At 44.7% G+C, this 13,792-nt stretch overlaps 1 protein-coding gene across 1 annotated transcript in view; it reads right to left on the bottom strand.

Moving 5' to 3' along the window:
• KIF15 (kinesin family member 15) overlaps nucleotides 1-13,792 on the bottom strand; it is a 34,670-nt gene that overhangs the window by 16,322 nt on the left and 4,556 nt on the right. The window contains exons 6-21 of the mRNA XM_032974688.2: nucleotides 13,602-13,702; nucleotides 13,011-13,070; nucleotides 11,770-11,889; nucleotides 11,140-11,349; nucleotides 10,403-10,528; nucleotides 9,807-9,929; nucleotides 8,293-8,395; nucleotides 6,978-7,093; nucleotides 6,031-6,246; nucleotides 5,617-5,791; nucleotides 5,292-5,439; nucleotides 4,193-4,334; nucleotides 2,731-2,922; nucleotides 2,091-2,198; nucleotides 1,539-1,644; nucleotides 845-1,010 (exon numbers count right to left, since the gene is read on the bottom strand). Of these exons, the coding sequence (XP_032830579.1) occupies nucleotides 845-1,010; nucleotides 1,539-1,644; nucleotides 2,091-2,198; nucleotides 2,731-2,922; nucleotides 4,193-4,334; nucleotides 5,292-5,439; nucleotides 5,617-5,791; nucleotides 6,031-6,246; nucleotides 6,978-7,093; nucleotides 8,293-8,395; nucleotides 9,807-9,929; nucleotides 10,403-10,528; nucleotides 11,140-11,349; nucleotides 11,770-11,889; nucleotides 13,011-13,070; nucleotides 13,602-13,702 (2,212 nt within the window). The remainder of the gene's footprint in view (nucleotides 1-844; nucleotides 1,011-1,538; nucleotides 1,645-2,090; nucleotides 2,199-2,730; nucleotides 2,923-4,192; nucleotides 4,335-5,291; nucleotides 5,440-5,616; nucleotides 5,792-6,030; nucleotides 6,247-6,977; nucleotides 7,094-8,292; nucleotides 8,396-9,806; nucleotides 9,930-10,402; nucleotides 10,529-11,139; nucleotides 11,350-11,769; nucleotides 11,890-13,010; nucleotides 13,071-13,601; nucleotides 13,703-13,792) is intronic.

The following is a 13,792-nucleotide window of genomic DNA, read 5'->3' as shown; positions in this document are numbered from 1 at the left end:
CGACGTCTACAAACAAAGCTGTGTCTGCGGCAGTAGTTACATTGGGGAATCTAAGCGACATGTCTCGGACCGTGTTCGTGAACATAAGGCAGATCTGAAACACGGTAGGACCAATACCTCAGCCGTGGCTGATCATTGTTTTAATGCGGTGGGCTCACACAAAATAGATTTCTCCAAAACGAAGGTACTTTGCAAACCCACTGGCTATAAGCAAAGATTTGTTCATGAAGCCATCCAGATATATAGACACAGACACAATTTCAACTGAGAAGATGGGTATAAACGGAGCAATCATTGGAAAGACGTTATTTACCAGTCATAACTGGCTTTGATGTTTCCATCCTACCTTCCGATGTTGACAGTTGTTTTCGAACAGGTTAATTGTCTCACACTTACAAAGCCGCCGTTGCTCGTGTCCTCGATGTGACGGCGGCGCTGCGATCTTACATTAGCATGCTAATCTCTCCGATCTTACATTTACATGCAAATTTTTCACTTTAACATCACTAGCCCCGCCCACTGCATTAATGACCCTTGGGCCACACCCATTTAAAACTTTTAAAACAGCCTGCCTCAGCAGCTTTCCCCCTCTTTTTTCTCCTGATGACGATTGCTTGTGTTGCGATCGAAACGTCGTGATATTTAAAAAAATATATTTTTCGTTCACTTCATTTTTATTATTTCATTGTTGCTATTTTTTCTATCTACGTGACTTTACCGAAAGACCCAAAGAATATGAATTCCTGCAGTCACGAAAGCTTGAAGTCACGATCTACTGTATCACTTGTATTTCTGGGATTCCTTTTAATCAAGACGAGGATGATGATGTTGCTCCGGGACTTACCTCGCCACGTCCGTCTGCAGCTGCAGGTCGAGCAGCTGGTTGGCGAGCCGCGCCGCCTCGCCGTCACGCCAGCACCGAATCTCAGCCACCTCCTTGCGTGCCTCTGCCAGGTCACGATCGGCCGACTTGAGCACCACACGCAGGTCGTGCACCTCGCTCTGCAGCACTGCATGTGCCCCATGCAGGCAGGCGAGGATAGGATGCAGACAAAATCCGATCAGTCGGTTGGCTTGCTGCTGACAATCTCTAACTGGCCTGATGGATCAGTGGTAGAAGCAAGCAGGCTCGCAATTGAAAAGCCTGCAAGTTCAAATCCTGGTTGGGTGTTGCCTCGGCCCATCATCCTGTTGGGGTCGATAAAAATCGTACCACTTTTTGGGAAAGGCAACAGTGGTTGTACTATGGATAGACTAACCTCCGCCATAAGAACGTGGAATAAATTGTAAACAGGAGAAGAGCTCATTTGAGCAGGAACTCATGTGACATCTCTGATACAAGCGAGTGCCTGAACATGATTTAATGAATGTAAGGGCTGCTCTGCGAGTGTTGTTCGTGCAGATAATTTTGTGCGTTTAGTTTGTTGTCCTTCCCTCGCACCGCTGATTAGCATGGTTGGCTACGTACGCTGCCAAAGAAGTCAACATACATACATCCTCCAACCTCATCCAGGCGCCATCTCCGAAGCAAGATTTACCGCTGTTGGTGCTCTCGGTCTCCTGCATCTTCCTCTCCATGACCGCGACAGACTCGGAGAGGGATTTCTCCCGTTGGGCCCAGCTATTCCGCTCATTCAATAGCAGCTACAGGGTACAAGGGACACAGAGTGCAAGAATTAGGAGCAAGCGGTCACAGGGTGCCGGGTAGCATCTCCTTGTGTTGCACAAAGACCCGGTGCATTGTGTAACACATTGTCATATTGTTGTTGTTGTGTCGTGCGACAGTCGCCTACGTTTCCATCCACATTTTGTTTTGTTCAATTCACTTTTCAGATCGCATAGACAAACGCCACCGTATTTATCCCAGGAAAACATGGGGGAAGAAACTCCAGTTCCCAAGGAAACACCCGACCACAAGAAGGGACAACACTTTAGGGTCCACTCTGATGGGATCATAGACTGTGATGCTGTCATTTCACAGCTCCATGGGTTTTGAGAATTAAATATTAAGGAGGCATATTCTCCAAAGTTTTGTTGTTGTTAGTGCCGTGCGATGTCGTGCTGCTTGACGCTGTGTCGCCCCCCCTTGCCTGCTCGTGCTGCGCCCGCTGCAAATCCGCCTTGTCCAGATTCTGCTGAAGCCCCAGGACCCGCGTCTCCTCCTCAATCAGCTGCTGCTGAAGCCGAGTCGACTGCTCCTGTGCGCATAAACATATTATTAAGGTGTGTTTTTTTTTTACCATTCGCACAATGATACCAATTATATAACGGTGAAATTCAGAAAATCCGCACTCTTCTTATTCACAAATGCAAAAATTCGCAGTGCTCCCAGTGTACAACTCCACATGCTAAAAAGCCACTATTTTATTCCAAACAAGTGAAACTGAACATGAAAGACTCTGAAAAATCACAAAATCCCTTTGCAAATTTTAGTTGTTCATATAGCAGCATGTCACCGATTAAACGATTCAAAAATGGCATCCACAACATCGACGCGGATTTCCACAACATCGACGCGGATTTCCACAACATCAACATTTTTCTTATTAGTAACAATTTAGGTCACATCGAGGCATTGCTCTCAAAACATCTCCAATAAGACACACGGTTCACATGCACGTTTGTGTATCTGCGTGCCAGTGTGCCAACACACACCCCCCCCAGTCAGCACAGCTGGTTACGTACGGTGTGAAAGAAGTTGAACATACACACACACATACATACACGTACCTGAATTGTGCGCAGCTCATCCGCGATCGCCTCATACGCCTGCGCCGTCACCTGCTCGGGCTCAACCTCGTTGAAGATGAAGTCATCCGTCACTTCGGCTCTCTGCATCAGTGCTGGGCTCCCGTCCACGCTGGTGCGTGACAAGTTGTCCAGCCGCCGCGCCAGTGCCATTCGCACCGGCGTCGTCAGGTTCTGTGCGAGGTCACCGACAACCCACGCACTTCGTTTAGCATCCGGGAAAAAAAACGTGACAGCGGTGTTCTGTTCGGTAGTTCTGAGAAACACCTGAAGAGTGAGATTATACAATGTTTAGGGGGTGATGACACGGCTAAGCGGTAGGCTGCTTGCTGAAGAGGTACGCAGCTTGAGGCCAGTGGCTGCCCTGTTTAACAATGCGAGTTCATTAGCCATAAAGTATGCGAGCTTCACGGTGGACCTTAAAGATCCCATTCACGTTATTAAAAAAAGTTGTCCACGTATGACCTTTTCGTTGAATCAGAATCAAAATCAGAATATTTATTTATACCGGAAGAATCCGATAAGATATAAAGCTTTTTTTCAAAAGTAGGGGTGGGTCAGAACGTTACAACAACAAACAATATAAAACAATTATAGCAGTGTAAAGTACAGGAAAGATAAGCGAATCACAAAAAATGTTTACAAATAAAACTAAACTACTTTTTTACCAGGTACAGCTCACTGAGCTGTTGGCTTCTTTTCCAGAAGCGACTTGGCCACAAATGAGAGCTCAACGAAGTGACTTATCATGTGTAAATTTATAGCAGCCAAATAATCTGAATGCATGTTTCTAAATGTGGTGGGAAAAACTGAAGGACCCAGAGAAAAAATCGACACGACCACATGGAGAGAGGCATGCATACTGCAAATATACAGGTGTCAGGGTTGGGATCGAACCCCAGATCTCCTGCAAACCAGGCGGGGAAGATAACATCATGCCACAGCGGCAACCCTTAAATAAATACATACAAATAAAGTACGGTATACAAGTTCAAATTGTTAGCACAAGCTTGGGAAAAAGGCAATAAAACAACTGCGAAAACAGTCCTAGACCACACCAAGACAACACACAGTTCCTTAATGAAATCGTACATTAAAAGTTAACTCTCCCCCTCCCTTCCCTGAAAAAAAGGAATCCGACACACATACCACACAATGCTATCGTTGGAACAAAACAACTAATTAACAAAAAAGTGAACTATTGATACATGGGTAGGATCAAAGTTACAAATCACATTTGCAAATGTGGCAAGCATGCAGCGCTAATCATCCACTTCAGATGTGATATCATCTTCCCAGGGACACTCTCCAATAGAAGGTGGAGCACTGCAAGTTACAAATGGTAATGTCTGTGTCGCATGACACGGCGCAGATATAATAAATGGGATGTAATTGGGAGAAATGAAAACAAAAAAAGAGAAGGGCACAAAGATAAGGGTGGTACCTTAATGGCCTCTGCATGGACCCTGTTGAGGAGGGTGACCTCCTGCAGCTTGCTGGTCTGCGTGGCCTTAATGAATGTCTCCAGCTGCTGGTTCTGCTTCCGTAGAGACTGCAGTTCAACCTCCATCTCTCCCTGCTTCTTCCTAATGGACGACACACAAACACCTTTGTGCTTGGGTACACCAAAGAAATGTTTTCCCCGCATTAACTCGAATAGTTCTCAGAGATCATGAGTAGGCCAAGTATTCTGGTAATATCGACTGCCTTTCCCCTGCTTCAAAACTATTTAAAAGTTCGAATTTAACCTCTAGATGAACACTCTCCCTTTGCTTTTTCTTGCCAGAAGCACCATTATTATTTATGGGGCGTTTTACACTCATTTCTAAACCCTTCTTACTTTTTTAAAAGCCTATCACCTAACGCGATCACGCAAAATGGCAGGCTGGCAGACGAACGCTGAGCACGTGGTGGAGGGACATTCGTGTGTACGCGCTATGCGCATACAATATGGTGTTTACATCACAAAAGTCTATTTAGACCGCGTGCGTTTCTTGTTAAAAAAATTGTGCAACAAATCTTTGCAGATTTTTTTTTTTAAACGTATAGACGAAACATTATACTATTAGAAAATATGTTCCCAAATTAATCAGCAACATGTAAGCAGAACAGGACATGATGTGGCAACTTAAATCAGGTGATTCATGTAGAAGAATAGTACTCTATCTTTAGATTATCGTTGCAATACCTCTTCCTTCTTCTAGACTATGGGCCAGGTTCACATCTCATATGAAATAAAAGGATTATCAAATGTGCTGATATATTACCTACGGTTAGAAATGGACATACGAGCACATTTTTTTAAAATCTAAAACCAGAAGGAAAGGAACATTTGGCAAGACGCAAATCAAGACTCGTTTACACCTTTTCGGTGGACATAAATTCGGGAAATTTGAGAAACTTCGCCAACTGTTTCAACTGCCGCATAGGAAAATAAAGTCGAACCGACGACCTCTGGATTTAAACTTCAGTGTGCTAGCCAATACACCACGACAGCACCATAGGCAAAAGGGGTATGAGTAGGTGGGGAAAGCAGCACCGACCGGCTGAGCTCCTTGTTCTCTTCCAGTTCCTGCCGGGCAGAGGCCACATCGTTTTGCATCTTCTGCAGCTCCACCTTCATGCGGTCCATTCCAGCGGAGGTTACGGTATCCGTGCAGATGGGCGTCGGCTGCAGATTATCCGTAGGCCCTGCAACCACCGAAGCAGTTGGGAAAAACACGACATTTTTAGTGCTTTAAAAAAAAAACAACCTCTTGTGCGTGGTTTAATCTTCGACAACAACCGACAGAAATTTTAAAATCAAACTCAACCAAATGCGCAAACCTCATGCGTGCCAAACTGTGGGGTGAACGCAGCAGCGGTTACCGGCACTCTTGCGCTGTGCCATCGCGTCGGCGAAGGCGCGGTCGAGCTGCAGGGCAATTCGCTCAGACAGCTCCTGGCCTGTGCGTACCGCCGCCAGCTCCCGCAGCTGCTTCAGCTCGGCTCGCAGGTTGTGGTTTTCCTGAGAAAACTTGGAGACCTCCGGGTGGTGCTCGACCTGCGAGACGGACGTTGAAATAGGGGAGGTTTCCATAACCGCTGAAGTAAGGCTGTTGTGACCAATGACACAGTCACCGTTGTATAGTGTTAAACCCAAAACCAAGTTCGTTCATGCGTGGTCTGAGAATATTTTAAGAGCATCTTCATCTAAACTGGTCCTGAATTGTTGGTTCACCCGGCAACGCCATTCCCTCAACTGTGCCGCCCCTCTTATGCACTACCCCCATAACCTCTTACCATTTCCTTGAACAGTGCCAGCTCTTGCTTGATGTTGGCGATGTTCTCATTCTGACACTTGATGCAGCCCTCTGCCTCGACGCCGCTCCCTTTGACCGTACGCTCTAGTTGGGCGATGAGGGACTCGCGGAACTTAATGATCATCTTGTTGGACTGCAGGCGGCGTTCCTTCCTTTCGCAGAGATCCTCCAGGTGCTTAATTTTTCCCTGAAGAGCCTGGGTTCACAAGGGAGAAATTGGAAAGCATCCTGGTTCAAATAAAAAATTGACAGTAATAATCAATCAATTGCCATGATTACGAATAATTCAATTTAATAATATATTTTTTTCTGATCTTTGCAGTTTTTTCTCTGTCTAGTTTGTTCAGTTTTGTCTGCTCTGTTAATCGTTCATTTAAATGTAACATTAGTTTATGAGTTGCATAATAGTCAAATAATCGATTCTCACATGCACACATCCAAGCATGTATTCTAATCCTAATAATTTGTTTTAATTGACGTATCAATATATAGTTAAATGCATATTAACCTATGAAGACCTATGGTTAACAGTGTGTGGGTGGACAAATGGTCGGCTTGCATGGTATTTTAGGTTTTCCCATAATCCTATGCGGTCAGCTTTGTGTATTTAAATTCCTCAAAGTGAAAAGTAATTTTCCATCAAATAATAATAACCTCTATTTTATAAAGCGCATTTCATATTCAAGTATCTCAAAGTGCTTTACATAAAAATAAAACTACACTTACAAATATAGAATAAATCTAAGCAAAATAGAAGGCTTATAATAGCAATATGAATGAAAATCTCAAAATTCCAATAAAACGAAGAATTATGATAAAGCGAATCATAATAAGTGTAATGAATAGACATTATCTTGAATTACAATTCAAGGAATCATCATTTCTTCCCAATGTGGTGTAGTAGTGCTGCGAATTTCTTGCACTCGCCTTCATTTCGGTCTCGCTGCTCTGTCGGAACTGCATGGCCTCCAGGAAGTGCTGCCTCCAACTGTCGCGCGGTAGCTCGTAGCCCTCGGGCGCTGGTGTTGGATTGTACGATGGCGCTGCAATGGTCAATAAAAGACAAAGATCCCCCGGAAAGCTTAAGCAGGACCTTTTGGGCAAGTGCTGTCCGCCAGCAAACCTATGAAGGATGGCACACAGCACACGAGGGGGTGGGGTGGCCAGCACCATGCCTAGCCGCCTTTGTCTCCCCAGTGAATATATTAACACACCGCACCAGGTACTCATTTGAGGCCGAGTCGACCTAGGGGTGGCCCATGGCGGGTTGAGATCATTGTTATTGGTGATCGAATTCGCAGGGTTTGTATCGCAGCACGCTAACCGCCACACTATCGCTCCCCTCAATGGTCAATACACACAATTCATGAGGTTATCCGAGTACACTGGGGCACAAATGACAAAGATCATTACTTGGCTATTTTGTAGGGATGTAACACTTAATTCTTTCCCACAATTGTCACAATTTAGGGGTATAATATGAATTCATGAATACATCATTTGTTGCACCCTTGTGGTGTAAGTGCAAGTATCTATGGCACCTACTGTACAGTGATGGACTCGCAGTATTAGAATTTTGAAACAATTAATTGTTACAAGCAAAATTCCATGAATTTGTCAGCATCACAACCAATGTAAATTAAGTGGTACACCTGTGTTAAGCTTGGCTCTCGGAGCTTTAAACATTTCCACTGAATTCCACTGGGCGTCGTTACTCATGGGGTGTAAACAGGACCAGTCCTGAACATTGGTTGATTCTGACGCATGAGGTGTCTGTACTTAAACATCGAGTGTATCCCTCGCAGAGCCCGCTGTCTACAGGAAAGTGCTCCCCTTGTGTGGACCCATTGATGGCTTAATAATTTTACCTGGTCATGTCATTGCTGCCCATCACTCTCTCTCTTCTCAGTCTCCTTTGCTTATATTTCTTACCTTGAATTAAAAATTGGATTCCTAGATCAGTGGTCTATAATCTGCGGCTTTGGAGCCGCATGCATCTCTTTAAGGACTGCTTCGTGACGTTATTAAGGACCACCATCTCGTATTTCACAAGCATTGCGGCTCTTGAAATATTATTTATTTTGACTAATTTCAATAAAAATGTCTATTCTTGTTATTTTGGTCTAGATCGATGCTCCTATATCCATCACATTGACCCTTTGTAGGTAGGTTATGGTTTTACATTCTGTTGAAAATATCAATAAAATTTAAACAAAACAGGAGCAGTTCCCGCGAGGTTTACCGCTGGACAAGCCCTCCTGGTGGAGCGAGAGCTGCTCTCGCAGGCGCTTGATCTCAGCCTGCAGCTGAGAGAGGTCCCCCCGCGTGTCCTCGTTCACCACCGCCTGCGCGCGCACACACGCACCATAAAGCCTTCTGCTTCCCCATCGTAATGTTCACAAGCTCAGAGTCCGTTCTCCTAAAATGCAGCGGTAGTTGTGTTCCTGAAAAACACCACTTTTGAAAAAATCGTGTTATAATAAATATCAGGGTAAATCACAGTCCACGAGAACATGTGAGATGCGTATTTAGGCTGAACAAAGTTTGAGTTGCATCGAGACGCATCCAGCAGCATCCCGCCTTGTGTGATGCTTCGTCAAGGTGGAGGTGCGTCCACTTATTCCTACTAAAGGGACGTAGTTGTTGACTCAAAATCGTTATATCCAATTGGCATCCGCGTTATTAAAAATGTGTTCCCTAATATATTAATCGTGTTATATCCAATTTTCATTATGAAAACATGCGTTATAGAAGAACACACTGTACAGTATTCCCTCGTTATTCACGAACTTGCTATCTGCGATTTTGGCTATCCGCGAATCTGCATTGAGAGAAAGTGAAGAGAGAATGTGATGAAATAAAGTGATGAGAAACAAAGATTATTTACGTATTTATTTCAAGGCTTTCATAGGCCAATACCATCATCTGCAAAATGTGATATTCACGAGCATCTTTGGAACGTATCCCTTGCAAATAACAAGAGGATACCGTATTACATCTGTTCTGCAGTCCCTCTCTCGCGAGCTATGTAGCACTTGATGGATCATGGGATTTATATTCTGCTTCAAGGTTGATTTATTGTTTTACTCATTCACATTCCAGAGACAAATAATACCAGTAGACGTAAAGGAAACATGCGCACGCATGGATTATGTAAGACTTTCCAACATGTGATTGTCTTCGGAAGTATTTAATTAGCAGTCCAGAAGCCGATGGGAAAGCGGTCAGGACAAATGCTAATTTTATATTTTCAAAGAGTTCTTATTAACGCTGTTTGTCTTCAAGTCTTGGGCAAACCTGAAATCCATTCGGCCGGTTTTCAAAAGGGGCAATCCCTAACAGAAATACCCTATTTGTCAGGCAAGTTTCAACATATATCAGATCCTCTTTATAAGATGTGCCGTGCACTCCCCCGCCCCAAAATTATAGAGGAAGAGACAAAGCTTACACATTAACGTTTTCAACCTTCGTGGGAAAGCTTGAAAAACCGGAATGAAACATCAGCCAATTGCCTGGGGGGTGGGGGCAGAGGTGAGCCTGTGTGAAGCACACAACTAATCACAGGGGGACGTGCCGTGCAGCGGACGGTTTACAGCAGAGGGTGAGAGGAGCGGGCAAGGCTGTGATGAGCAGCTTTTATTGTAACAAAACGCGAGGCCGATGCAGCACGCAGCTTGCATGACCGGGTGTCACAATTTAAAGGAAACGGTCCCGACGCAACTGAACCAACCGCATGAAGGAGGGCAGATCAGTCACCTTGTTTTTGATGAGTTTTGTGCGACGCGCGAATTGCAGCGTGGACAGCGTCTCCCCGAAGTAGCGTCCGCCCGGGTGCACGTTGACAATGACCGCGGTCTTAGCATTCCCGCCCAGCGAGTCCTGATGGAAGAGCGATATGGAGGATTGAGTCTTCAGTTCTCGGTGATGGCAAGCCACTTTGATGGGATCAAATGTCCTGAAATTCATCTCCAGGAGTGGAAGCTCAGAATGTTTTTTGAGAATAAACCAATTTGATTCTTGTGATTGATAAAAAAGTGCAATTTTGAAAGTCTTGGCAGCATTGAAATTATGGTGGGTGCTTCAATGCTCTATGAAACTACAAGCTCTGTCCTTTAGTCATTGTTGAAATTTATTGGATTTATACAGGATTTTTTTCCCTTAACCGAGTGAAACCTAAATATCATTCACCAGTGTACATCACTGAATATTGTATATTGCTATACTAAAGTGCCAACAAGTGCCATCTTAGCGCACGATCACTGTGTATCGGACGTGTGGGGAGTTCGGGGGTGCCCTCTGTGCAGTCATTTTAGGTTGTCAGCATCACAGAGTGAGGGCGAGCGTTCACTTGCCCTGAGCAAGAAAGTCAGCTTGGAGTCTCTATAGGGAACGAACCGCCCTTTTCCGTGCGCAATTTCTGCCAGGGCATTGATGACATTCCCCAGGGAACTCAGCGAGCGGTTGATGCTGCCCGCTTCCTGAAAAGACAATAAACAAACAGCATACATAGTGTTTTTTTTGGGTTATATCGCAGATATTAATTTCTATTACCTCAGTTATAATTGCAGAGTTAGAGATCATAGGCATGTTTGATTTACCCAACAGTTCAGTACACCAAGGGCTTTAATTTCTCAAATGAAACTTTAAACTCATATTGGACAGACCATGGAAGGCATTGCCTAGGTGCGTATATACAAGGGCTGTTTATTTGTGGCGGTCTCGTTCTGTACGGTAGTGCGGACATGCGCGTCTACTTATTTTTGTGCACGGTTGCAATTTACTTTGCTCAGTCGGTGTTAGACGCTGAGGGCATGATGGGTTTCTCTTTTAATTCCTGTTGCTATATGCCCCCCTGTACCGTTCCCATTCCATTGTAATGTGCACCGATGCCTGCTTTATTGAGGGCAATATTGGCACGTAAAATAAAGATTGATTGATACGGTGCAGCAGCTGCAGGATCTGCGGGAGGACAGAAGGCACTGGGTGAGGTGTGCTGGCATCAACGGGCTTTGGCCACGATGACATTTTCATCTTGCGATCTCGAGTGTCAAAATGCATGACGGAGCGGGCCTCGTGCCGGGATTCACACCTTGAGGCGCATGCCGTCCGACTGCGTGTCGCGCTGCCGCTCCGAGCCCGCGAGGTCCACAAGGTTGAGCTGCGACGAGCGGATGTTCACCATGCCGTTGCGCTTCTCCTTCGACTGGATCGTGAGCGTGAAGACGGCGTGCGAGCGCGACGACTCGCGGTTCATCGACGTGGATGCAACTCGCCGGTTGCGCCAACCCAGGGACAGCACCTTCGTCCGAGGAACGGATGGAAAGGGTGGGGGAGCATAGGTGCTTGGTGGTGATGATGGTGTTGTTAGGAAAGATAGTGATGTAGATGATACTGCCGCTCGCATTTGGAGGTACTGAAAATGTTACTGGTGGTGGAGGTGATGATAGTGCAGGTAGTAGTGGAGATAAATATGCTCGTGTTGAGAGGTACAGATGGTGTGTCACTGGTTAAATGTTTTGGTGCTTATAATGGGAATGGAATGTGCTGGTCTTGGTGGGCGTAAAAGTGTCAGTAGTAGGTATGCTATTTATGTTAATGGTGATACTGTGAAGGCTTACACTTATGGTGGGGCCGGTGGAATCTGAGAATTTAAAGATTGTGGAGGTTGTGCTACTGCAGGTGGAAACCGACACTGGTGGGGTGCGCGTTGGCATGCCACCTGGTAGGCTTCTGCAGCCGAGGAAAGAGACATCTCCATGACGCCCTCCACAAACACGCCCTTTTGTATGTTCTCCCGAATGAAGAGACTGGTGCTAGCTGGGTCCAGCAGATCAAACACCTTCAGTGGGCAAAGCCACCATCGAAATCACACAAACACCATTACCATGTATTGTCACATTACAGTAGCACAAATGATCACTTTGATACGACTAATCGCCATCAGCATCACTATTATATTGGCAACACCACCTCTACAGTACTTGATTATTGAGGCTCCCTAGCCAAGTCGTCAGAGCACAACACAAGAGTCAAATTAAGTCATATAACTGGCCACCAATGTTGGCGAGATATTACTAAAGTGTGCCTTTAGCTCTGAAGTGAGCATTAAGAGATAATTTTATTCAATTTACAAGGTTAAGAAATTGTGCCAGTGTTACAGCCCAGGTGAAAAAAGTATTCTTTATAAGAGGCTAGCTTCACTACCCGGCTTCGCCTGGGACTTGGATTCTTGCCTTGGATTAATTTAATACTCCCTTATATTTCAGTGGAAAACTCTGAAAAATGTGATGCTTGCAAGAAAGAAAAAATCCGAAACAAATCAATTTAACTAAATCGGATGTTTTTCACTCAAAGGAAATTGAACCTTAACCAGCCAACTCGGGAAGGGAATGACGTGAGAGTTGAAAATTGTCGCGTTCCCTTAGAAATTCCAGACAGCATAAGCTGTGCAAACGTCATGACGTCAGAACTTATCGTTCGTGAGTTTTTGCTGCCTCACACAAACGGGTGTATTTTCGGCTTTATATTTAAGAGCGAGCTGAAAATAGTCGCGTTGACTTAGAACATCGAGACAGCTGTGCAGGACATTTGTGCAGGATACACGGGCGGGTTGGGGGGAGGGATGCGTGACGTCAGCAGGCACACTGCATGACGCTTCCGCATGCGGGTGACATCACAGATGTGACGCCACCACTCACTTGCCGTGCAAAATATATTTATTATTGCGCCCCCCCCCACAAAATACAAAAGTCTATGTTTTATACTTTTTGCATTGTGTACAGTCTGGAAGCTATCCACATGCCAAATTTCAAGTTTGTTGCATATCAGGAAGTATGCTAAACATTTTGAACAGACACACATTCACAAATTTCCCATTTATATATATAGATAATTCATTTCAATGATTCTCATCTCGATAAATGAATGACAATTAACGAATCATTATAAAGTAATTATTACCTGCTCATTGTAGATTTCCAGAAAGGAACACTTGCATAAGAACTCTTTGGCATCTCCTGTCTGTGAATATGGAAAATAACATGCATTATTGCAACAGCTGTATAAATGCCACTGTTAAACTGAAAAAGTCAGTGTCTCACTGGGCATTGACCTGTCTTCCAAGAACAACCATTATTTCCTTTACACAAGTGGTATGGTGAGATGATAGGGTGTGTAGCGAGGGACAGAAAAGTGTGTGGTGAAGGGTGCATGGTATGTGTTAGAGAAGGGCACACCTAGATGGTTTGGCCTGAATGTGATATTTTTTCATATCACATTCTCTCTCATCACTTTCTCATGCTCTCTCCCTCGATGCAGTTGTGTAGAGTTCCAGATGTAATTCGTGAATAGTCAAAATCGCGGATAGCAAGTTCGTGAATAACGAGGGAATACTGTCTACTAAAAAGATATTCGATGGACGGTGTCATTTTATCAACTCCAGATAGATGACACGATTTGGCACCGGACTCAAGATTTAAATTTACACAACCTATTGATAGCGAGTCAAGCACTATCGATATATATATAGGCAATTGTTCTTCTGCTTCTCACCATTTGTTTCTCGCGAGAGATTAGCGAAAAAATGAACTCGAGGCTGCGAGGGATCACCCCACGGAGGTTGTGGTTAAAAATGTCCACGTGGTCCATGGCACCTGCACACATACAAAAAAGTGCAACCTTAATAAACCTATGGGGACCTCTGGGTGACTGTGCTGATAGAAATGTATTCATAGGAGGCCAGG

This window comes from Petromyzon marinus, chromosome 54 (assembly GCF_048934315.1).
Source record: "Petromyzon marinus isolate PM22_M1 ecotype Great Lakes invasive population chromosome 54, UKy_Petmar_22M1.pri1.0, whole genome shotgun sequence".
Taxonomy (NCBI): domain Eukaryota; kingdom Metazoa; phylum Chordata; class Hyperoartia; order Petromyzontiformes; family Petromyzontidae; genus Petromyzon; species Petromyzon marinus.
This window is presented reverse-complemented; position numbering and strand designations above follow the sequence as displayed.